The sequence below is a fragment of the Rhincodon typus genome, chromosome 12 (assembly GCF_021869965.1).
Source record: "Rhincodon typus isolate 14 chromosome 12, sRhiTyp1.1, whole genome shotgun sequence".
In the NCBI taxonomy this organism is placed as follows: Eukaryota; Metazoa; Chordata; class Chondrichthyes; order Orectolobiformes; family Rhincodontidae; genus Rhincodon; species Rhincodon typus.
Window position 1 is genome coordinate 12,063,945 of NC_063343.1, and position 26,622 is coordinate 12,090,566.

A 26,622-nucleotide genomic window follows, 5' to 3' on the forward strand; every position below is an offset into this window, starting at 1 on the left:
AAATCTTTGGCCCACTATATCTGACAAATTTCTAGCAAATTAAAGAAATATCACAAGTCCTATACATTCTGAAAAATCACTACCAGTTTAAGTCCTGAAATCAGTGAACATGCACAAGATTTGCCCAGCCTGTTTATGAAGAACAAAATCTTCAATTAAAACAAAGGTAACAGACCAATGTCCAATATGTTTCCTTTTGAGCATTAGTGAGATCTGGATCAATTTCTGGCTGGCAGCAATCACCTTGGTAGATATGTTCATATAGTACAACAGTGATTAAGGTAAGAGTCCACTGGAGTATTTCTGATTGTCTAAGGGGGTCAGAGAGACATTTCACAAAATACTTTTCTTGAACTGAATGGGATTTTAAAAATGTATTTTTACACTTAATCCCAGGAGATCACATGGTTTTCAGATGGCACCAGAAGTATAGGATACTGTCTAAGGCTAAGGTGGCTCAGTGGTTAGCACTGTTGCCTCACAGGGCCAAGGTCCTGGGTTTGATTCTACCCTCTGGTGATTGTCTATGTGGAGTTTGCACATTCTCCCCACATTTGTGCGGGTTTCCTTTGGGTGCTCCAGTTTCCTCCCACAGTTCAAAGATGTGCAGGTTGGTGGTTTAACCTTGGGAAATGCAGGGTTACAGGGATTGGTTGGGGGGAATACTGGATGAGCTGGTGAGTTTTTTTCCTAAAATGGTTTGCATTTTTCTTCTTCTATGTTTGCATTTCCTGTCATCAAAAACTGCAGCAAATTTGACATACTTATTAATATACTCTCAACGTTATTTTAATTTGGAGATATTTTCAATTAATTCAAAGGTAATGGCTGAAGATCTAACAAATTTAGTGAATAATTAACTGATTTATCACCTACTACCTAGGGGAAATCTCTTCACCCTGAGTGTGGCGAGTCGGTGGAAATCTCTGCCACAGAAAACGGTTGAGGCCAATACATTGAGCATTTTCAAGCATGAGTCAGATACAAGATCAACGGATATGAGGAGAAAGCGGAAACAGGGTACCTAGTTGGATGATCAACCATGATCATGTTGAATGGCAGAGCAGGCATGAAGGAACTATTGGCCTACTTCTGCTCCTATTTTCCATGTTTCGCCATTTTACCTATGAATGTAGGTGTAAGGTACAGACAACTGGACCTCATCCAACATTAAGCTTATTGTAAATTGATATTTGGCTAAAACACTTAAGATCTTTCCAGTTCACTTAAGTTTGTGTCAATCATAAAGCAAAATAATTATTTTTTTTATTAATTGTACATGGAAAAGGAATGCTACAACAAAAATATTTGCATCCTTATAGTAAAGGAATTACTTTTTTAAAAAAGTAATGTCATTGTTGTAATGTGACATGTAATTCTGCTTTACTTCCATATTGTTTCCCTTTCAATTTTGCTTCCAGCAATCTTTAGTTTCTCCATAACTCTGTAAATATACAGTGTATAATTTTGTTTAACTTCTATTGCAACTGCCCTTCAAAGCAAATGGACATTTTGTACAATGGAACACTTTAATTTTTTCATTTAAGGTTCTTGCCAAGATTTGTAGCTCGGATTGTGGATAAGGTTGTTGGCTTGCTCGCTGAGCTAGCTAGTTATCATACAGACATTTCGTCACCATGCTAGGAAACATCATCAATGCGGCCTCTGGATAGAGACATCTATGAGAACGGGGGCAGAGATAATTGATAATCGAGCCAAACTTACAGGAGAAAACCATGCAACAGAGGACTACATCCATGCATACTTTAAAGAAGCTGAAGAGGGGATAGCAGAACCTATATGGATGAATAATGTTATTCCTATATTTTAAAAAGCAAGATATAAAGTCAATTAAGTTCTTAACATAAATGGCAGGGAATACACTGGAATTTTTGACATCAGGATGTGAATAAGAAAGCATCTGAAAATTGAAAATAAACTAACAGTACATGCTGATTTCAAAAAGGAATGTTGTACTAGACTAACCTCATTATATTCTTCAGAGAAGTTAGAGGATACAAGGCTAATGTAGCGTATTTAAAATATGAGAGTTTTTGTAATAAAAAAGTTTTTGATAGGGCGCTGTGTCCCCTTTCTCATTGGTGTCTTGATAATCCATTTTGATTTGTTCTAATTTTGTTATCTCAATGTATCATTAAGACATGTATTAATTGATGTACTTTTAGATTGGGCTTGTTGCAAAAACTGGATGTGCAAACATTTGCACAGTACTGCCAGCATTGTCATTTTTTTTCCTTAACTTTGTGGTCTGTTGATTCATGATTCAAGTTTAAAAACAGGACAACAGTATGCGAGGACAATGCTATGAAAAAAATTATAGTGTCTTATTGCACAAAATGCCTGTTTGCTTTGAAGAGCAGTTGCAACAGAAGGTAAATAAAATTATACAACGTATATTTACAGAGAGTTATGGAGAAACTACAGATTGGTGGGAGCAAAATTGAAAGGGAACGCTCGACTGAGGTCAGAATGTGTGCCAGAAGCAGAGAGCAGAATGGTAGCGAGTTGACTGCATGAAACGTTGCAGTAGCTGCACGAGCATATAGGTTCAAGGAAAGTGAGAAGTGGTTTTCAGCAGGGATTAGTCCTGGAACCACTGTGGATTAACAATTCTTAAAAAAAAAAAGAAATATGAATAAAATTCAAAAGCACAGAAAACGTATTGTTAAACATTTAGGTTCTAATTCCCCACAGCTGGGGTCACGGGTTGCAGAAACATTGTCTAATCCAGTGGTGACGGAATGACATCCAAATGGAAGGATTTCTTTTTCCCCCTCCACAGTGACAAGCAGAGTTGCTGAGCGTTTCCAGTATCTGCCGTTGCATTGTGAGTGAGGATCTTTCTTAAGGTTTTAATTCATACCATTCTGTTCGAGGGAGGCGGGTTTATCCCTTGGAAGTGGAAGTGGAAGTGGGCCCCGAAGTGGAATCCCTCCCTCTGCCACCCCTGCACTCACCCTGATACGGCTTCATCAAGCTGTGCTCCCGCTTCAAGTGCTCGCTGTTACCATCCGTCATATCAGCAACAGCCGGTACCAGCTGTAGTCCAAGGCAGGGCAGGAGAAGCAGGACCCAGCTGCTGAGTACGGGCCGTATCCGAGCCCAGGCCCGCTCTCCCCGCCTGCTCCTCATCCACCTCCCGCTCCCAGAGCCGAACACACCCGCCGCCATCTTTTCCATACTCACTTCCGGTAGTGTTCCGTTTGCAGGGATACCCCAGAACATGGGATTCAGGCAGAAAAGGAGGGGGGGAAGGGAATTGAGGGAACACACTTCCTCTCAATCAGGGACCTGGCAGCTACCAGCGCTGCCCGTTCAGCCTCTGAAGGGGACCACGAACTGTGATGCACAATCCGAGGTTGCACGGTGCAGGGTCCAGAAAAAGGTCTGAGTGGAGCCCGCCCGGAGGGCTAATCGGCTGCACAAGGCACAGCCAATCAACAAAGAGCAACTCATGCTTCGCCCAAGACGTCACCGTGTTGCCCAATACATAGGTCAAAGGTCGGTGTTCAATATTACAAAAAGGATTTTGTAAATGTCTATAGCATGATGTACCCAGAAACTAACTGCAGGAGTTGGCCAACTGGCCCTTCGAGTTTGCACTGTCATTCAATCTGATGGTATAATTGTCAGAATGTCCGCCCACACCCTATCCCCTTTGATCCTTTTAGCCGCAATAGCCACGTCCGGTTCCCTCTTGAATATATCTAATGAACTGACCCCAACAGTTTTCTGTGGGAGAGAATTGCACAGGTTCACAACTTTCTGAGGGAAGAAATTCTTCCTCATCGCAGTCCTGAATGGCATACCCCTTATTCTGGAGCAGCCTGTCTATTTGTACAGCGCATTGCACGTGAAACACTATCTCGATGTGTACAACACACTGTCGGTGGAGTGCTGTCTCAATGGGTACAATACATGGAGCAGTGTGTATAGCATAGTGTACATGGAGCAGTGTCTCAATATGTGCAACACAGCGTATGTGGAGCAACATATCAATATGTATGGCACAGTGTAGATGGAACAGTGTGTCAATGTGTACAAACAGGATGTATGGAGCAGTGTGTCAATGTATACAACACAGCATATAGGGGACAGTGTGTCCAGGTCTACAACATGGTATACATGGAACAGTGTGTCCAGCAGGTGTACAACATGGTATACATGGAACAGTGTGTCAATGTGTACAAAACAGCACACATGGATCAGTGTGAATGTGTGCAACACTGTACATGGAGCAGTGTGTCAATATGTACAGAACAGTCTACATAGAACAATATGTCAATGTGAACAATACTGTGTACATGAAGTTGTGTGTCAATGAATACTGCAGAGCAGAGATGGATCAGTGTGTCAGTTGTCCAACACTGTCTACATAGAACATCATGGCTGAGTATGCACAACGAAGTGTACATGGAGCAGTGTCTCAATGTGTACAACACAGTGTACATAGAGCAATGTGTCAATGTGAACAACACTGTGTACATTGATTGATTTATTGTTATCACATAACGAAGTGCTGTGAAATGTGTTGTTTTGCATGATATACAGGCAGATCGTACCGTACAAAGTGCACTGTGGCAGCAGAACAGAGTGCAGAATACAGTATTATAGTTGCAGAGAAGGTGCAGAGAGAGAGATCAGAATTAACATTTGAGAGATTCATTCAAGAGTCTGAAAACAGCAGGGAAGAAGCTGTTCCTGAATCTATTTGTACATGTATATAAACTTGTATATCTTCAGCTGGACAGAAGAGGATGAAAGAGAGTATAACCACAGTGGGAGGGTCTTTGATTATTTTATATGCTTTCCCAAGACAGCGGGAAGTATAGATGGAATCAATGGATGGATGGCTGGTGTGCGTGATGGACTGGTCTGTGTTCACGACTCTCTGCAGTTTCTTGCGGTGTTGGGAAGAACAGTTGTCAAACCACGCTGTGATGCATCCAGATAGAATATTTTCTATGTGCATCTATTAAAATTGGCAAGAGTCCTTGTGGACATGCTGAATTTCCTGAGCCTCCTGAGAAAGTAGAGATATTTTTGTGCTTTCTTGATCATTGCATTGACATGGGTGGAGCAGGTCAGATTGTTAGTGATCATCAGTCCCAGGAGTTTGACACTCTCTATCATCTCCACCTCAGCACCATTGATGCAGGCAGGGGCGTGCCCTCCACTCTGCTTCCTGAAGTCAACATTCTGCTCCTTTGTTTTGATTACGCTGATGGAGAGATTGTTGTCTTTACACCATGCCTCTAAGCAATTAATCTCTTTCCTGTATTCTGTCTCATCAGCATTTGAGATCCAACCTACAATGGTGGTGTCATCAGCAAACTTGTAACTGGAGTTGGGGTGGAATTTGGCTACACACGAAGCTGTGTGTCAAGGTGTACAACACAGTGTACATGGAAAAGTGTGTCATTATGTACAGCACAGTATTCATGGAGCAGCATTTCAATGCGTACAACACAGTCTACATGGAGCAGTGTGTCAATGTGTACAACACTGTGTACATGAAGCTGGTTGCCAATGTGTACTGCACAGTGTAGATGGTTCAATGTGTCAATATGTCCAACATTGTGTACATGGAACATCGGGTCTGTGTGCACAACAGAGTGTAAATGGAGCCGGGTCTCAATGTGTACAATGCAGTGTACGTGGAACAGAGTGTCAATATGTAGAACACAGTGTGCATGGAGCAGTGTGTCAAGGTGCACAACGCAGTGTACATGGAGTATTGTATCTATGTACAACACAATGTACATGGAACAGTGTGCCAATGTGTACAACGCGGTGTACTTGGAGCAGCGTGTCAATGTATACTGCACAGTGTAAATGGAACAATGCCTCAATGTGTATAACACAGCACATATTGATCTATTTTCAATGCCCTTTCCACCTATCAAAATTATTTTGTTTGATCCTTTCAAACTCTATGTACATTTGATCAGGTTCCATCTTTAGATTCCTAAAACATTGTCTGTAGGCTTCTGGCACTAGCTCATATGCACTTTAAGATGGCTTTCCTCACCTCATCATACTCCATAGATACCTCTTCCCTTAGTGATGCAAACACCTCGCGAGCTCTACCTACCAACTTTATTTAGATACCCATACCCACCTGCCATTTCATTTGTTTAGCCATTTTCTGAAATGAAATGAAAAAGGCTTCAGTGTTCTTCTCGTTGAACCTCAGTAATGCTTGGACACATTTAAACAGATTCCCCAACTTTGGCTACGATGGGTTTGCTCACCATCACCATGCTCATCACTAATCCCACCTTTTACCTCTACCTCCACCATTTTAAGTGAACTTTCACTTTTCAGTTCCAACTTCCGAAGTTCAATAGTTCTCGCTTTATCCCTTTCTTCTGCTTTCAATTGTAACTCAAACTGTTTCGTTTCCTTTTCATATTCAAGCTGTTTTATTTGCAATTGAATTTTTGCCATTTCCAATGATTCCAATTACATTTCTGACAATTGTAAATGCTGACCTATTGCTGCAATTGCCCCCCTTTCCACATGGACAAAGGCAACCCCAACTCCAGCTTGTCGGCAATTCCAAATGTTTTGCCTTACTTACTTTCTGTAAACCACCCAAGTGACTTTTTCCACACATGGGAAACTCTTAGCCACGGTAAAAGCCATTATTACACAAGGCACACCCTATTTTAACCAACCAAATGCAACACCAGAAAAGAGAACACCAACACTCACCACTCACTGTCTTTGAGTCCAATAACTCTACACCTAAACTGGAATTAGATATTTTGATCCTGCCAAGAACCCCAATTTGTTAAAGACTAGAATCAGACTGCCCTATGACCTTTGACTTGGATTGGGGCTGTTAATCTTGTCCAATCAGGGCGACCTGGCTGATGTAAAAGAATGAATGTCAGGGATAGTGGGTGACCCTGTCAGAGGCAGTGGTATTGTCAAAGACTGGGCATTTGTAAGTAATGGGTGATTGGTGATGGGATGCCGGCCTCTGAAGAGTTATTTCAGCTGCATGTATTCCGTGTTGCATACATTGACACACTGTTCCATGTATCCTGTGTTGTTCACATTGGCATACGGCTCCATGTACGCTGTGTTTTATACACTGACACCCTGTATTTGGAGCAGTGTGTTGATGTGTACAACACAGTGTACATGACTCAATGTGCAAATTTGTACAACACAGCGTGAAGGAAACAGTATGTCAATATGTACAGCACAGTGCCCATGGAGCAGCGTGTCAATGTGTGTCAACAGTGTCCATGGCACAGTATGCCATTGTGTACATAGGACAGTGTGACAATAGTGAAAATATGTGCAATAGAATGCACATGACTCAGTCTGTCAGTCTAACCGGTACACGGTACATAGGGCAGTGTGAGAGTCTATACAGCTCATTGTACACAGGAGAGTATGAGAGTATATACTGTACTATATGGTGCTTGTTTCCCCAAAGCCATTTGAGAATTATAAATTGTTCAAATGATACAGAAGGGTAACATAGCACCAAATTGCAGAGATTAGTTTAAGAAGGATTACCTGCTTTAAGAATTGCATGGAATATTTGCCCACCAATAGTAAGTTTACATTATGAGCCATTGTTTTGTTTCTTGTTCTTAATAACAATTCATTTTTGGACTGCAAATGATCATTGTTGTAATCTCACATTCACCAGTGAACCAGCATACATCTATCAGCTCAGCAGTTGAATAAAGAAACCTTGCCACTTTATATTTTTTTCTTGAATATATTATCATTGGTCATCAAGTGATTTTGCTGATTTCAATATGTTGATTGAATTTAGACTACACACCACGAGGGCAGCACGTTGGCTCAGTGGTTAGCACTGCCTCACATCGCCAGGAGCCTGGGTTCGATTCCATCCTTAGGCGCATTCTCCCCGTGTCTGCATGGGTTTCCTCCGGGTGCTCCGATTTCCTCCCAAAGTCCAAAGAGGGGCAGGTTAGGTGGATTGGCCATGCTAAATTGCCCATGGTGTTCAGGGATGTGTAGATTAGATGGGTTGTAGGGGGATAGGTCTGGATGGGATGCTCTGAGAGTTGGTGTGGACTTGTTGGGCTGAAGGGCCTGTTTCCAAACTGTAGGGATTCTATGATCCTATGACCACAGTTCAACTGTAAACTAATGGATCAATTTATTTAACATTAAATGGATAATGGAAATCTACTTTGTACAAACAATATAATCACAAAAATTACAAAGAATAGCATTCTTGAAATGTCACATCTACAAAACACGGATTTTGCATTACTTACACCATAAGGAGCAGTACACTTCAGCGTAAAACTGAAAGCACAGTCCTGATCTCTTATGTGACTAAATATGAACACAAAACATCCAATCAGCTTTGTGCCACTGGATGACTGTTAGCAAGAATATCTCCCAGATAAAATCCTTTGAAATATGTCAGAACACAGGGCAGTATGCACGTCTGTTCTGCCAAAAGGTCATAAATATTAAATGCTACCAGACTTTTGAGCATGTGCAGCATTTCAATATTTTCTGCGGATTTTCAGCATCCACAGTATTTATTCATCAAAGCAGATTAAATCACTTTTGTTAAACTATAAAAAGCCACATTCACATGTGATATCACATCATACATATCTCTGTAGATTTTATTTTAATCCCTTAACCAGCAGGTTATGATTTGTAGAAGATGATTGACTACTACTTGCAGCCCTAGATGTGTTTGGCGAATGCAACTGTGTTTGGGAAATTATATGAGTGTAGAATTTTCACACAGGCATGCCAATCACTAAACATACATATAACCTACAGAGAGGGAATTACAGTAAGTCGCAAAATAAATAAATAAATTTGGGTGCTTTAATGCATCATTCTTTAAAGGTCCTTGATCAATGTCTTGAAGCTGTAACTGAAGGATGCAGAATTTTAGAGCATATTCAGGGGTTAATTCACCATTAAACAAAGTGGGATGTATAGATTCCTTGTCTGCTGCAGGATTTATTGTAATGTTATAATTTACCTCCATTAAGCTAAGAATTAAATTCCCCAAGGGACAAAGATTAACTTAAGTGCTCCACCAAGAATTACTTCACCTAACCACATCTATAAATGGACAATTCAACATCAAACTTAGGTTATGTGAAAGCTGGTTACAGGTCTGACCTTACTTCAGACACCTATGTGCATTAGCTAGGCGGGCATCCTAGTACAGAGGAAATTGTATGGATGTGATTGGACTTCTGTCTTTTAGATGAGTCAGTTAACCAAGGAGCCTAGCCTACACTCACAGTTGGATAGAAATTAAAATAAAGAATCTATGGAACAATTTGAAGAATAGCAGGGGATTGGTCATTTATCTCATTTATCATTTAGTTAACATTGGGCATTATCTCATTTTTGTTTCTAGGATCTTGCTAAGTTAAAATTGACAACCCTGTTTCCCTGCATTACAATAGTAGAATATACTTCATAAGTGTTTAATTGGCTGTGAACTACTTTGGGAGATATCAATATTGTGAAGGATGCTATGTTAATGTAAGTTCTTTCTTTCTGCAAGTACTTAATTGTTCATGTACAAGTTGTGGAATCATCCAGCATGGAAGCAGACCCTTTGACCCAACTTGTCTGTGCTGACCACGTTTCCACTAGCAGCTCGTTCCACATACATGTCACCCACTCTGTGAAAAAGTTGCCCCTCAGGTTCCTTTTAAATCTTTACACTCTCACCTTAAACTTATGCCTTCTCATTTTGGACCTCCTTACCCTGGGAAAAGACCTTGACTATTCACTTTATCTATGGCCCTCATGATTTTATAAACCTATACAAGGTCCTCAGCTTCCTACGTTCCAGGAAAAACTGTCCCAGCCTATCCAGCCCACTTTATAATTCAAATCCTCCAGTCTCAGTAACATTCTTGTAAATCTTTTTGCACCCTTTCCAGTTTAATAAAATCTTTCTATAGCAGGGTGACCAGAATTGTACGTAGTACTCCAAATGTGGCCTTACCAATGTCTTGTACAGCCTTACCATGACGTCCCAACTCCTGTACTCAGTGTTCTGATCGATGAAGACAACCATACCAAATGCCTTATTCACCGCCCTGTCTACCTGTGATGCCGCTGTCAAGGAACTATGTACCTGCAACCCTTGGCCTCTATGTTCGACAACAATCCCCAGGACCCTACTATTAATAGAATAGAAATTGTCCCATTGGGCAAACACAGCATGGGTTCATGAAATAACACAGTGTGGAGCTGAAGGAACACAGAAGGCCAGGCAGCATCAGAGTAGCAGGAAAGCTGACGTTTCGGGTTGGGACCCTTCTTCAGAAATCTTTCGACCCGAAACACCAGCTTTCCTGCTCCTCTGATGCTGCCTGGCCTGCTGTGTTCCTCCAGCTCCACACTGTGTTATCTCTGACTCCAGTGTTGGCAGTTCTTACTATCTTTGAATGGGTTCATGAAAGACCAATCATGTTTAACTAATTTACTGGAATTCTTTGAGGACATTGTGAGTGTGGTGGTGGATGTGATGTGTCTGGATTTCCAGAAGGCATTTGACAAGGTGACGCACAAAAGGCCGCTGCATAAGATAAACGTGCACGGTGTTACGGGTAATGTATTAGCATGGATAGAAGATTGGTTAACTAACAGAAAGCAAAGATTGGGGATAAATGGGTGTTTTTCTGGTTGGCAATCTGTAGCTAGTGGCGTCCATCAGTGTTGGCATCGCAACTGTTTACAATTGTAGTGTGTCAAAGTTGACAGATGATACTAAGATAAGTGGTAGAGCAAAGTGTGCAGAGGACACTGAAAATCTGCAGAATGATATAGATAGGTTAAGTGAGTGGGCAAGGGTCTGGCAAATGGAGCACAATGTTGGTAAATGCAAAGTCATCTATTTTGGTAGGAATAACAGCAAAATGGACTATTATTTAAATGGTGAAAAATTGCAGCATACTGTTATGCAGCGGGACTTAGGTGTCCAACTGCATGAATCTCAAAACGTTGGTTTGCAGGTGCAGCAGGTGCAAGAAGGCAAATGGAATATTATCCTTTATTGCTAGAGGGATGGGGTTTAAAAACAGGGAGGTTATGCTGCAGCTGTATGGGGTGCTGGTGAGGCCACACCCGTAGTACTGTGTACAGTTTTGGTCTTACTTGAGAAAGGGTGTACTGGCACTGGAGGGGTGCAGAAGAAGTTCACGAGGTTGATCCTGGACTTCAGAGGATTGGCTTCTGAGGAGAGATCTTACAACAACCTTTAAATTATTTAGGAAACAGATAAGACAGAAGCAAGGACTTTGTTTCCACTGGCAGGTGAAACTGGAACTAGGGGGCGTAGCCCCAAATTAGCGGGGAGCAGATATAAGACTCAGTTGAGGAGGAACTTCTTCACCTAAAGGGTTGTGAATTCCCTCGCACAGTGAAGCAGTTGAGGCTACCTCGTTGAATGTTTTTAAGGCAAAGATAGATTTTTGAACAGTAATGAAATTAAGGGTTATAGTGAGCAGGCAGGTAAGTGGAGCTACATCCATGAAAAGATCAACTGTAATCTTATTGAATGACATTACCCTCTCCTGCCATTTTTTATGTTCTTATTTACTGTGTAAGTCCTGCTCTGGTTTGTCTTACCAAAATGCAACACCTCGCTTTATCCACATTAGACTCTATCTGCAATTCCTCAGCCCATTGGCCCAGCTGAGCAAGATCCCAGTGTACTCTTAGATAACATTCTTCACTTCCGGTAAGATGGCTTCTGAGCCTGGGGCTCATCCGCTCTGCCCACTTTTCTTTTCATTTCTTTTTTTCTGTCTGTTCTCTTGTTGCTTTTTCTCTTTTATTTTATTTTACTCACCTCTAGATGAAGAGCTCAGTTGCACAACAGCGTTGGAGGTTACAAGTGGCCCAGCAGCGCGGACTTGTGGCGGCGATGTCGGGGGTGAGTTCGGGTTCCCAGCGGCTTCTGTTGAGGCAGTCCCAGTGCCGTCTCAACATCTAGTTCATCTTACTTTCTTTTGGTGGCTTTGGGTAAGGAAGGAGGTTCCAGGAGGACGCTGCAGCAGAGAATGTGGCGTGGATCTGGCCGTTCCTCGTGACTGCTTCTACAGTGGCTGAAGATGAGGTGGATCCTTGCCCGGGATTCCAATGGCCCAAATTTTCCTTGAGGCTTCTGCAGTGTCTTTGTGGCGGCATTGCTGGTCTCCTCCTGCCTGAGATTCCTTCCGGCGGCTTCAGTAGCTGTTTTTGTCGGCTTTGGCCTGGGTCTCCTAATAGCAGCTTCAGTCAATCTGTGACTCCATTTGGCATTTTCTTCGTCATCACAGTGGGTCCAGCCTGGGATTCCAACATCGGGGTCGGGTCCTCAAGCCCAGAGCCGTGAAATGGTCTAAGTAGACTTTGTCTTAAATTCTCTTTTTAAATTTTTTTCTTCATTATATTATGGTGGAAGCATTGTTATTCTGAAATTTTTATTTCTTTATTTTTCTAATTTGTTACCATGATTTTGTACTTTTGAATTTCTGTAATGCTGGAGTTTTTACTTCTTTATTTTTCTGAGAATTTGTATGTAGGTACCTATGTACCTATGTGACTACGTGTGACAATAGAGCTAATTCAATTCAAATCACTGTCCACTATACCACCAATTTTTTGGTATCATCTGCAAACTTACTAACCATGCCTCCTATATTCTCACCTTTCTGAAAATAATCCTGTCTTCCTTTAAATTTCATACATGTTTACATTAGTGAGTGATAGTTAGTGTCACAGTGTAATAATCAGAAGAAAGTATCCTATCTTCCTCCCTGTGATGATGCTGTTGGCTGCTGGGTGTCGAGATAATGAACTTCCTTCAACATAGATGATACCCAATCCTATTGATATTTCTGCAACTAGGTTAATTCAACTTCCTGCTGATAACTTATTTTTACTCACTACCTTAAGTATCACTTTTCTTAATTTCAGGAAAACTATGTTGAACTGACAGTGGTGCCTGTAACGGGCGGGTATAAAATTGCAATCTGACTGCTAAAACCTCTCCTCTCTCTCTCTCTCTCTGTCAGAGAGATAGCTTGCTTTATTCCAGACAGACATCACTCTCAGCCTGTTTTGTTTATAATTCCATCTCAGGCCGTAGGCATTACTGTCAATGACCAACTCCTAGTTGACTCTGAATAGCTGGCTTGGCCATTTCTTTGGACAGCTAAGAATCACCCCATACTCATATCAAACTGGAAGAACATAGGCCAAAGACAAATTAGATTTCCTTCTTTAAATGGGTGACAGAGATAGTGATAAAACAGACTAAAGAAAAGCTGATGCAAGAAGCAAAATGTAAAGAAGTGTGCCAAGGCATCCCTTAAATATTCTAGATTTTCACAAAACCTCCTTAAATTGAATTCATTTGCCTAATCTGAGGATTATATCAGAAAAGTTCACACCTTTTGGTTGTCTCAAACTCCAAACACCCAATTTTTCTGAAAGGCCCCCATCCTAGCAAGTCAACGCAGCATTAATTTCTAGTTACGTCCTGCTGCACTTCTGCTATCTTGTACCTCAATTGCTCTGTAACAAATGGTCCCATACTGGCCCAGATAAGCGTACTATATTTATTTTCCCTCCAAAAAACTCTCTCCAGGCCTCTGCCCTCAATGTTTATATTATTGAGAAGGGATGTTTTGCTTATAGATGCTTTAATGATTTTAATTTGTCTTTGACTTGTTTGTGTTCAATTTAACTTCATGATGAGGACACATTTAACCTGAAAATCCATTTTGGGAACTTAGTTTACGCAACAGGTGGTTGATGCAAAACAAGAACTTGTATAAATCCACAATGAGGGGAACATGTAGAACAACAATCGGATATAAAGTTACACCTATATATATATAGCACCTTCAATGTAGCAAAACATCCCAAGGCAAGGGACAAAATTTGAGTGATAAAATGATATTATGACAGGTGAACAATTGCTTGTAGAAAGAGCAACATTATAAAGAATATTTTAAAGGAGAAGTGAGCAATAGAGAAGCAGGGATGCTCAGGCAGTGAATTCCAGAACTTAAAACAGCTGAAGGCACGTTAGCCAAAAGTGAAGCGATGAAAATCAGGAATGTGCAAGGAGCCAGAATTGTAGAGCTGGCAGAGTTTACTGAGAGAAGGGTTCACTTAATTCAATCACTAAATCTTACCTCTGTCCAACGCTGTACAAATAATTAACATGCTAATGTGCCCCAAATCAATGGGCAATTTACTTAAAAATAAACTTAATCTCCCCCTTTGGTATTGTATTTTTTTCTGCTCAGTGCCTCCACTGTTTGTAGTTATCTCTATAATCAAGTCTGACAGCTGACTGACACTGGGTCCTGGTCAAGCAATGCATCGATTTTTAAAAACCTCATTCTTGTTTTAAAATCCTTGTCCCTCCCAAACTCTGTAATCTCCAGCTCCATAACCCTTATCTGCACGCTTCTAATTCTGGCCTCTTGTATGTCTCCAATTTAATTGATCTGCCCATTGGTGGCCATACCTTCAGCTGGCTTGCTCCAAATGGTGGAATGCCTTCTTTACGTATATCTCCACTTCTTTGCTTTAAGACTCTTCATAAAGCTGTTTGACCAAGCTTTTGGTTATCTGACCTAAAATCTCCTTTCATGTTTCAATATCATACTTTGCTTTTATAATGCTCCGTGATGTGCTTTGGATGTTTTATTATGTTGAAGGTACTACATAAAATAAGTTGTTGCTTCTTGTTGCCATCAGAAACTACAATTTGATTAATGCCTTCCTTTCCTGAACAAAGATTGACCAGGACAGCCACTAACCAATAATTCACAAATACACCATCCCTTTGCTGCACATAAATCTCAAATAAAAGGAACATTTCATTCTCCTTCCATTGTGAATGTTATTGGCAACATCTGGTTTGAGATAATAATATCCCTTGTGTTTCAGGCTGTGCTGGAAATTGGTACGAATGTATAACCTTAACACACATTACAAATGCCTAGAGATTGTGATCATGCTTTTAAGTTTTGTTTCTGCATCCAATTAAAAATAACTCTTTACCTAAGTTTTTCAGCAGAAAAATATGGACAAAACAAGCTTCAAATGTGACAAGATTATGGAATTCAATAAAGTTAATAAAATTACATGTTATCATTCAAAAAACCTATTTCAAAGGGGAATCTTTATTTTTATAAGTACAAAGCATTTCCTCATGGTACCCCAAAGTGCTTTGCAGCTAATGAAGCTGCTTTAAAGTGTGGACATTGTTGAAATGGAGGAAATAGTGGCAACCAATTTGCACATAGTAAACTCCCACAAATATCAATGAGATAAATGATTAGGTGATTGGTTTTTTATGTTGTTGGTTGAAGATAAATGTTGGTACCAAGAACCATGAGAACATTGTTTCTCCTTTTTGAATAAAACACTGGGATCAACATATAGGTCCCTTGATTTAATATTCAATAAATGATGTCTACAAACTGTGCAACACTTCTTGTGCAACAATATTGCATGGTACTGTTTCTGGATTATGTGCTCATGACTTGACAAAGGGCCATAACCTTTTGACCTCACACATTATCACATCCTTTGGTTATTCCAAACTGATATGCATACAATGAGTTACATTTGAAGTGCTAAAAGTAGGTATTGATGTCCCTGCAGCATTGCATAATCTTGTAACAGATAGATGATTGACTTTGGGGTTGATTTTCAAATCAGTACCAATTTGTTCATAGCTCCTGACCCCACAACTTTTCCATTACTAAAGACTGCCTACTTTAATTTCCATGTCTGCCACTGGCCCTTACATAACCCATCTGATGCTGAAGCTCTTGAGTAAACTCTTTTCACTTCCAGGCTTGACAATTCCAAGAAAACAAAATTACAATTCCAATGCCGCTCAAGGTAGCCGCTTATCTCAGACTCACACAAATGTTATTTTGTTTTCACCAGCTTTCTAATTGAACATTTCACCTTGTGCAATTTTCCTGTCATCTTCTCATAATCCTACACCACCCATTATTTCCTTCAGCAGACTTAAAGTTTAACAAGTCTAAGAATAATCTAATTCTCTTTTTAATAGTTCAATTTAACTGTGTCCATCACACTTCAGATAGTGCATTCCAATTTCTCTCCATAGGCCTCTGGCCAGCTGATACTCTTATACTGTATCATATCCAAACCAAATCCATTAACTGGCTCCCAGGCCTCCATTGTTTCCAATTTATAGATTTCATCCGAGACAACAAGGTGCAGAGCTGGACGAACACAACAGGCCAAGCAGCATCATAGGAGCAGAAAGGCTGATGTTTCGGGCTTAGACCCTTCATCTGATGAAGGGTGTAGGCCTGAAACGTCAGCCTTTCTGCTTCTATGATGCTGCTTGGCCTGCTGTGTTTGTCCAGCTCTGCACCTTGTTGTCTCGGATTCTCCAGCATCTGCAGTTCCTACTATCTATAGATTTCATCCTCCTGGTGAAATGTCTTTGTGAACTTTTGCCTCCACATCTCTGTAACCTCCTCTAAGTGGACACCTCCAAAATCTCAGGTTCCAAACTGCAAACTTGTGGGAACAAAAACAGAAGTTGCTGGAAAAGCTCAGTAGGTCTGGCAGCATCTATGAAGAAAAAAATCAGAGTTAACGTTTCAGGTCCGGTGACCCTTCTTTAGAACAGAGGGTACTGCTTGTGGGCACTGTTTATCTTCCTTGTGCTCTACCATTGACAGTTGTGCTTTCAGCTGCCCAAACCTCTGTTACAAAGTTGGGTAGAGAACTTGTGGATGAGGAGGCAGGAAATTAGCATTCAGTGTTTGTAAAATGCTAGGGGGGAAAGCATTGTGTGGTCTGTTTAAAAGATGTTGTGCTTTTTCTGTGTTTAGAGATTTAAAACAGATGTCTGTAAGCAGCAGCTTGAAAGTTTGCAAGTACACAGAGAGCACCCGAATTGAAAGGGCTGTACAGTTAGCAGGCCAAGCAGCAGTTTTCACCAAGACAACAAGCTTTTCAATTTAACCAAGCAATTTGAACCACGCACTTAGATACCAAAAACCAATTAAATTTAAATCTGAAGGTTTTGACAACATAGGACCAATCCTAATGTAAGAAATATTGATATGTCATCAAGGGTATATAAGAAGGGGCAGTTGGACAAAATCCCAGAGCTAACTGCCATTGGCCAGAGTTAACAGTCCTTCGCTCTCAAGAGAGAATCGCTGGCTCTCAAAGCCTCCTCTTTGTCTTAGAGAAAGCATCATCCAATACCAATACTTCCGACAGCACAACTAGTTAAATTCCTGACAGAGGAATCAACGGAAAAGGCACAGAGTATGCCGGAAGACATGTCACCTGGCTATAATTTCGAGAGACTAAATGCTATTTTTTAATATATTTTTAATATATTTTATATAAGTTTTATATGAGTGTGACTTGTATTTATTGGAACAGCACACCATTAGAAAATTACTTTATTCAGGAATGGTTAGAAGGGGTTTATTCGATTTGTTAATAGTTTAATTAATTTGTTCACTGATAAAGTTAGATAAATAAATTGTTACTTGTTGATTTTAAAGTGAGTATCAGGGATTTATTTTATTTAACCACTAAAAGTTGCTGAAAGGTTACGCCACTTTTCACAGTCCTTTTACAGATTATATGGTGAGGTTTCGGTTTTAGTTCTCAGAGGTAGGGGTCAACCTCTGCTTTATGACACCACACCTAGGATTTCCCTCCCTAAACCTCTCCATTTCTCTCTCTTATCATCATTCTTAGAACCAACATTTTTGACCAAGCTTTTGATCAGCTGTCCCAGTAGCTCATTCCACATTTGGGTGTCCAATTTGGTATGATGATGTCCTTGTGAAATGCCTTTGAGCATTTCTCTACGATAAAGACAATAAACAAAAATGCCAATGGTTATTGTTGTCATGGTATTGATATAATATTAAGAGAATAACCCTTTGAAGTCAGATTTGCAATTACTTTTCTCATGCATTTTACTTTTCCAAACAAGTATCTAATTCCCTCTAAATAAGCTCCTCCTCCTGAGAGTATTATTCTGTAGAGATGATATCACAATCTGTCACAGTTTACAGTCTGTTACTTCATGACACTTTACACTGGCTCACACCAGGATGTCCCCCATTGCTGGTGTGAATACAAGGATTGGCAGTGTGGAGCAGCAAACATCACCAATGCCAACACCATTCAATGAAGTTCCACTTTTATGTATGAAGAGGACCAGCTGTAGATTGATTGAATATAAAGTCAACTGGAGCAGCAAGTTAATTAAGTTGACTGCTAACTGACTTGGCACCCAGCAAAGTTCAACTTCAGTTAGTGATAAGAGACTTTAAAAGCAAACATAAAGACTTTTGGAGTGGTGAGTGCCAGCTCGATGGCACAAGGAAATCCCTTTTTGTGTCACTCACGGCTGAGCTGAGGATATTGTGGAGTGACGGCATCACAGTGACCACTGTGAGGTCACAATCTGAGGAGTAGCAGTGAGATTCTTTACTGGAGGGAGGAGAGTGGTGTCAGGTTGTCTGAGGTAACACTGACAACAAAATAGTCATAGTTCATTCTCCAGCTTAGTATAGCTGATCTCAGTTGGGTTGCTACTTTTGCCTTCAGCATACTTGGAGGGAGAAATGTCAGCCACGGTTGTGGAACATGACTGCATTGCAATACTCCAGGCACCCTGGATGGAAAAATCTTTGGGTGAACTTGACAGTTCACAACCACTGTATATTATGAACTAAGCTTCTGAACCTCTGTCCAGTCTGTTACAAAATTCACTTACTTTGACTTCCAACACTATTTCAGCCCATCTACCTCTGAAATCTTTTATCACATTATCTTAACAACTCTTTATTTTCTGAACTAAGGCCCAGTTCTTCTATTTGTAATTCAAATTCACCTTTTTTTAATGGATCACTGAGGCCGTAGCATAACCATTAAATGATAACTTTGCACTTATCCTGTGAGTTGTCCTGTGAAGCATCTTTAATATAGTACAGATGTCCACAGATGCTGCACAAGAACATGACAGACAGAAATTGATGCTGAGCCACGTAAATAGATTTTAAAAATGTGCCAAAAATCTTGGTCAAAAGTTAAGTTTTAAGTAACATGATATCAAGCAGAGAGGCATGGAGGTGTTTAGGGATGGAATTCCCAAAAATAAGGCCTGGAAAACTGAAGGCTGCCAATAGTGAAATGAAAATAATCAAGGATGTGCAATAAATAGAGAATCACTGATGTTTTGGAAAGTTTTTGAGCTGAAGGATGTTACAGAGATAGGAAGGGTGAGGCCAATGAGTGTTTTGAAAACAAGAATGAAAATGTTAACGTTGATGTGTTGCCAAAAACTGGGGCCCATGTAAAATAGTGAGCAAAGAACTGATAGGTGAGCTTTACACAACCACTATATAAACAAAGTTTTGGAGAAATGCAAAGGGTTTGGCAGCATCTGCAGAGACAGAAAAATAGAGTTTTCATTTTGTTTTCAATAGCAAAGCCAATCTGTTTGCCATCATCACCTGTTGGCTTTGAAATTGATTCCGTGTCTATTAAATTCCTTCAAAATGTGAACTTAGTTATGTAAACATTCAAGGTAGGATAGGCTAAGCTGATGAAGGAAATGGGGCAAATAAATATAAAAATAGTTAGGGACAATTTAAACCTTCGAGACTCGAGGTTAAATTTAACAATTTCAAGTTAAAGTTATGCAAGAAATAGAGGGATATGGACCAAGGGCAGGCAGAATTAAACTAATCATAGTTTAAAATTGGTGTCATCTGTGAAGTAGAAAACAGAGTTAACGTTTCGGGTCTGGTAACCCTTCTTCAGTTCTGTTTTCTCCTTCACAGATGCTGCCAGACCTGCTGAGCTTTTCCAGCAACTTTGTTTTTGTTCCTGATTTACAGCATCTGCAGTTCTTTTGGTTTTTAATTTGGTGTCATGTTTGGCTCAACAGCGTGGGTTGAAGGGCCCATTCCTATGCTGTACGGTTCTATGTTCTATCTAAGTCTTACCTTTTCTTTTTAGACAGCAACTGTTGTTGATGATTTAGCTTTTCCCATTTGCACTCTTCTAGGTTCATCTTTTGTTTCTTTACTTGTCCTATTGTCACCTCTTGTGCTTGCACCATGATCCCTTTTGTCAGTTAATTTCTCCTATTTTACACACCACCTCAAAACTTCTTTGTTATTATTTCTCCCCTGCACTTCCCCATTTTCCTACTGTATGCACTTGTTTGAAACCTGTGACATATCTAACAGACATTTTCTGAAGAAGGGTCCTGACCCAAAACATCAGCTTTCCTGCTCCTCTGATGCTGCCTGGCCCGCTGTGTTCCTCCAGCTCTACACTGTGTTATCTCTGACTCCAGCATTGGCAGTTCTTACTATCTCTGATATACCTAACTTAAACCATTTTTGGGAAAGATCATTGACCTGAAATGGTAACTTGGTCTCCCCTTATCAGCATCTGCCTGACTGTGCTTAGTGTTTTCAGCATTGTTTATTTCTATTTGTAACTACTAGGACTATTTACCCTCACTGAAGCAGATGCTTACATAGAACATAATTCCAAATAATTAATTTTAACCAAAATTCTTGAATCACTTTGTTCCCTCCTTAACAATTGTTTGGGCAGTCAACATCAGGAGAGTGTTGAGAATGACACAAAAGGAGCAGAGATGAAAAAGACCACCTATCAAAGTACAGTCAGGTTAAACAACTATTATGAAAGCGCAGTGGCTATGGGCACAGGAATGCTGGAGATCATACAGACAGAAATCAGGGGTAGTTGATGGCAGAGCTGCTCATCTTAAGAGTCAGTGTTTTTTGGGAGAGAAATAGCGGGAGGGAATGCTTGAGAGGAGGCTTGGGGTGGTATTGGCCATAACACCCACAGGGCTGAAGGCCACAGTACACATGCTTACAAAAATAAAACAAAAGGCAAAGGCAAGGACAGTCCCAGACTCCATCTCCTACAGGGTATCCTTGAAATGAAGAACAAAGAGCCCTCAAGGAATCAGGACAAACAGTCCAAGGACAATCCTATCAAATACTGGAGAGTTGGTCACCCTGGACTGCCATTCAACCTCTGGCACCTCCCCAACTGTCTAGTAATTTGTTCCCAATGAACCATACCAGTGTCAGACTGCAAGTTGCTCAGCCTTGGACGCCTCACAACTAAGGCTGCCTTCCTGCTCCTTTCTTTATAGAAATGTGTTTAGTAAACATTGTTTATTTTTCATACTGACAAACATTAAGACAAGGCACATTTCAAACTATAAAATATATTTGCTAAATATGGGGAGAAAGATTGGGCCAGATTTGATTTAATGAGTCGTGATTATGGGAATACAAGGGCACAGGAAATGCATGGCAGGTGACAAAATGGGGTACAATGTCATAGCCCTTCTTATAGAGTCATAGAGATGTACAGCCCAGAAACAGACCCTTCGGTCCAACTCATCCATGCCAACCAGATATCCTAAATAAATCTAGTCCCATTTGCCAGCATTTGGTCCATATCCCCTTAAACCCTTCCTATTCGTATACCCATCCAGATGCCTTTTAAATGTTGAAATTGAACCAGCCTCCACCACTTCTTCTAGCTGCTCATTCCACACATGCACCATTCTCTGTGTGAAAAAGTTGCCCCTTAGATCAAATCAAACAGCAAAAGCAGCTAGCTGTGCAGGTTTACTGCTCTGTTTGAATCACTTCCCACATGGTTACTGCCTTTATCTCTCTTCCTCCTTTTTAAACTGCTGTTGTTTTGATTTTTTCCCAAAGTTCCAAAACAATGCAACAGCTTATAATACAGTAATTATCTGAGGAAGAATTTAAAGGATGTCATAAAAATGGGAAATACCTAGCTCTTGGAGCTTAAATTAATACCCTGGTGTGGCACATGGTTATGGTAGATAAGCAACAGCAAGATAAATTGCAACACACATAGTGGAGGTACTGGTATTGGACTGGGATGGATAAGGCCAAAAGTCATATGTCACCAGGTTATAGTCCAATAGGTTTATTTGAAATCACAAGTTTTCAGAGTGTTGCCCCTTTGTCAGATGGTCAAATATTGGGCTATAACCTAGTGTTGTGTGACTTTGGACCTTGCAACACATGGAAATAGATTTATATTTATGTAAGATCTTCCATAACCTCAGGACATACCAAAGTGCTGTTGATGAAATACTTTTGAAAAATATGCTAAGTATGAGACAAACAGGAAATCTCAAAAACATCTTGAATGGCACTTCTGAGAACACAGCACTCCCTTGGTGCTGCCTTGAAGGCAGTCAAAATATGTGCTTATTTAATTGTACAACATGTTTGTATTGGAGTAAGCGAAGGGTTTATGATGATCCAAAGATACTGGAGCAAACGCGAGTTCCCTGGACCATCAGAAATTTTTGTTCTACTGCAAGTCATCAGCCCATTTTTAAATTGGGTGTGGGGTTAGCTAGGAGGGAAAGTTGGCTGGTGCAAGTTACCTTTGCCGAGTCTTCACCCTCATAGAAGTTTCTTTACAGGGAAGGCCTTTTTCCTAGCCCCAGTTTTCTTTCTTCCCCACTATTTTAAGTGTTGGCCTGCTCACAAATGTCATGATTGCACTCCTGTCTGTACTATCTTACCTTGCTCAAGTCATTCATGTGGAAAGCTAGCAGTGAGAAAATATAGAGTTTACGCTAACTGTTCACTTACACCTGTAACCCACTCTTGCAATTATGGTAGTCGTCTAACGTTCAGAATGCTGACATATTTTCCTTTCTAAGCATTAGGAGGTGAGGCTAGTTGTAGTCCTACCAATACGAGCTGAGATCTTCAAACTCAACCCAGAATCACAAATCAGTCCTGACTTTCAGAGTCTAGAGATGGATATATTCCCTTTAGGAAGCTGGCTTGCTAGCAGAGATGTTGCAATCAAAACTACTTGGTCAGTTTGCCTTGGGGAGATGTATAAACATACTTCTTTTACCATGGAGTTAAACAATTAAAAACATCATTTTTTATACCCTTGTAAACTATAAACTGTAAAACAAAATCCTTTGCAGGGCACTTCTAATAATAGGTAGTAGTTTAAAAGATTAGAATGTAATTATGACTTGAAATAATAATAATGGCGTTTTAAACTGTGGGCCAGAACAACCAGGAAGGAGGAAGTAGGGAAAAGAACTACAGATCCCAACAAGTTCCGCGGCGGTACCGCGCAAAGTTAGTCGGGAGTGGCGAGACATGACCAATCGGAGAGGGTGTTAGTCGATAGCGCTGTGGCGAGTTGCTCCAATGGGGGTTGTGGATGTTGACAGGAAGGTCACTGGTGGGAGTGCTCCATGTGAGGCTGGCGGACATGCGAGCCGGTGCCTGACGTCAGCGGGAGCGAGGTGGGGGCGAGCAGGCGGCGGACCGAGGGAGCCGGGGAGTCGGTGTGTGTGTGTGTGTGTGTGCGCGCGCGCGCGGGAGGAGGGGAACGTGCGGCGCGCGGTGCTGTGTGAGCGCGCCCGAGGACGAGCGTGTGTGCGCTTCTCTCTCTTTCTCTCTTTCTCTTTCTGTCTCTCTCAGTCTGTCTCAGTTAGTCGCTGTGTCTCTGCCTCGTCCTCGCCCGCCGAGAGCAGCAGCAGCAGCAGCACAACGAGAAGAAAATGGCCGACGACCCGACCGCAGCCGACAGGAACGTGGAGATCTGGAAGATCAAGAAGCTCATCAAGAGCCTGGAGGCCGCCAGAGGGTGAGCAAACATTCATCCATCTCTCCCTCGATCCCAAGGCACTTCAGTCCCCACTCCCTCAATCCCCATCCTTGTCCCTCCCTCAGAGGGGTGAAGCATGGACCAGGCACAGGCAGCGAGGGCCTTCACCTTCACGTCGAGCTGCCTTAGAATAGGCTTGAATGAGTGGATGTACAGGGGCCACCACTTCGTGGCAATTTAATTCCAGACCCGACTTCTGTTAATAGTCTACATTTTCACTTCTACGTATCACGCCTTTATTTATGTTCCTCTCTGTAATGGTGTTTTTAAGCGAACATTTGAGCAAAGTTCAAGTCTTAGACTATTCAACCCATGTGTAGGGTTTTTTTTTGTGTGTAGAATTATGTAAAATTCTTCCTTAGCAAGAATGTGTGTTCATATGTGTATATACACATACTTACTTCCACACACACGTACCTATACATGTGAGATTCAAGCTGAAATGTCAGGGCAGAAATCAGGAAATGTTCCCTAGATATTGATGACAGCCAGTGCAGGGAATCATCTCTCTTGTGAAATGTTAAGCATTGTAGCTTGGACAGCCTGAAACTGTATTGAGACGGTTAGCTTTAGTTAATCATCTACCTTCAACAGAACAAAGTGACAGTCCTACCCTTGATTTTCTTATAAAGGAAATGATCAGGAACACTTGCTGATCATGGTTTGTTATCAGCTGGCCCTAAAGACAGTTCTTGCAACCCTAAGGAATGGTATCGCGAGCTGCAATGCAATTTGTACCATGATATGTCCATAAAGTGGTGCAGGTGTAATGGAACGCTGATGAATTTTCACTTTTTTTTCCTAGGATTATGTTTCTTCAGTTTTAATCTTGTGTATGATACTGTTTGACTTCTGATTTTAAAAGGAATAGGACTAACGACAGAGGATGCAGTTCACTTAATAATTCTGTTATCCTGGACGAGCTTATACTGTTTACTAAACTTTTGTTTGCTATATATTCTCTTGTAACCAAGATTGTAAGGCATAAAGATGTGAAAGTCTGTTCTGAACTCGAGGCCATGGCAGATTGCCAGTTCGTTGCAAGCAGTGGGGACCAAAACATTGGGTAAAGATAAGTGCCCTAAATAGCAAAGAAGATACTTGCACTCAGTCTGCTTTTCAGGATTCAGTACGATTGATGCAAACACTTCTGTATCTGTTCTAATCGGATTATTGTCGTTTTCCTTGCAGAGATCAACTGGATTCGGGTTTTAGGCTAAAGTGAATTTTGAAGTCCCAGTAGATATGGTAACAATTACTTAATGTACTGACCATGAACAACCTTTCTAATTTATAATGGACACAAGCAAGAAGAAATTATTCTCATGTAAAATTTAACACAGCAGCACTAATTTTTGTCCTTAGGTGGTGATTCAGCCATTTAGGGCATCACAACCATCATACTCTTGTTGGAAAATAGGGGTTATTTAGCTATGTTAGCAGGTTTGCAATATAGAATGATGCCAGCAGCAGGAGTTCTGTTCCCACACCGGCTGAGGTTCCCATGAAGGACTCTGATTCTGAACCTCTCCCCTTGCCTGAGACCTAGTGACCCTCAGGTTAAACTACCACCATAGGTCTCTCTCTGATGTGGGTGCAGTCCTGTGGTCTCTGGTGAGACAAAGATGATTTTACCTTTTACTCTTAGCTGCCATCCTCATGTGTGCATTTTCTTGTAGTGGCAGAACTGTGTTTAGCTTGTCTTCCTGTCTGCATTGATTAAGATCAGATAACTGGGCTTGGTTTAGGAATTGAGCTGGGAAACCTTTCATTAATATATCTTGCAGTGCTGTTAGAGAGTGAAACTTATGCTTGGGAGTACTATCATTTGTTTGGGGTGACAAATCTCATGAGCTTTTCTACGTATTGAAAATACTAGGTATTTTTTCCTACAAAATGAAGAATATGTCGGTCCAAGTGATATTTGTTTTCTTACTTGTACTTTCTTAATTTCCTGCTACAAAGCATTTCTGAGCTGTTCTGCTGGGTTTGTTAATAGATGTAGACTGTCCTTGTGGAGTTAACTATTGCTGTATCCAATTACTGTGAACTTACCATCCACAAAGCAAATGGTACTCGTAGTGTATACCCAAAACATCAAAGTACAACTTGGAGGAAGTAAATTGTGTAGTGATCAGTTTAAACTAAACTTAAATGCTGCTCCCTATTTTGGTCAGCAAGACACGGGGTGGTGAAATCTCAGATGTGTTCTGAAATATCAGCAAAAAAAAAATCTGCTTTGATGGGGTTGGGAGGATTGTGAAAATCTTGGGCTTCTCAATCCTCAAATGGAGGTGACCTTTGTACACAATTCACAGCACCGAAACTGGCCATTAAATCTAACTGTTTAATGCTGGTGTTTCTAATCTATGCAAGTTTCTTTCCCCCTATAATTAACTCTTTCCATCTTGTTCCTGCTCAAATTATATTAGTCAAAAAATGCCTCTAGACTGATCAGCATCAGAGGTTTGCATCTTGATCTTCCTCCAGATCTTAGAAGAATATCTTGGTCATGGAATGGTACAGAAATAGTAAATGTCAACACTTAATTCAGGATAAGATAGTCAGAGTAGGGGATGCAGACCTCAAGAATAAATTTATCATTTTGTACAGAAATTCATTATGTGGAAAGAGTTGGATAAGTTAAGGGGAATACTAGAAATGCAATGTTATTCAGATAGAGAAACATTGCAGAATTCTGTGGTACAGAGGGATCTGCATGTTGATGTGAGAGATAGTAGGAACTGCAGGTGCTGGAGAATCCGAGACAACAAAGTGCAGGGCTGGATGAACACAGCAGGCCAAGCAGCATCATAGGAGCAGAAATGCTGA

The 26,622-nt window shown here is 40.8% G+C and overlaps 3 protein-coding genes across 4 annotated transcripts in view; 2 read left to right on the plus strand and 1 right to left on the minus strand.

The window, feature by feature from the left end:
* lman2 (lectin, mannose-binding 2) overlaps positions 1–3,488 on the minus strand; it is a 40,983-nt gene extending 37,495 nt beyond the window's left edge. Inside the window, exon 1 of the mRNA XM_048603663.1 lies at positions 2,979–3,488. Coding sequence (XP_048459620.1) covers positions 2,979–3,246 — 268 coding nt within the window. The 5' untranslated portion in view covers positions 3,247–3,488. The remainder of the gene's footprint in view (positions 1–2,978) is intronic.
* Positions 1–26,622, plus strand: part of LOC109912174 (serine/threonine-protein kinase 32B-like) — an 860,354-nt gene that overhangs the window by 376,884 nt on the left and 456,848 nt on the right. The gene's annotated exons all lie outside the window — the stretch shown is intronic.
* Positions 23,309–26,622, plus strand: part of LOC109911296 (eukaryotic peptide chain release factor subunit 1) — a 59,454-nt gene continuing 56,140 nt past the window's right edge. The window contains exons 1-2 of one of the 2 annotated variants that reach the window (XM_048603660.1): positions 23,309–23,425; positions 23,604–23,769. In XM_048603660.1, coding sequence (XP_048459617.1) covers positions 23,684–23,769 — 86 coding nt within the window. In that variant the 5' untranslated portion in view covers positions 23,309–23,425; positions 23,604–23,683. Of the gene's footprint in view, positions 23,468–23,603; positions 23,770–26,622 lie in introns of both variants that reach the window. The other variant, XM_020510586.2, reaches the window with a different exon arrangement.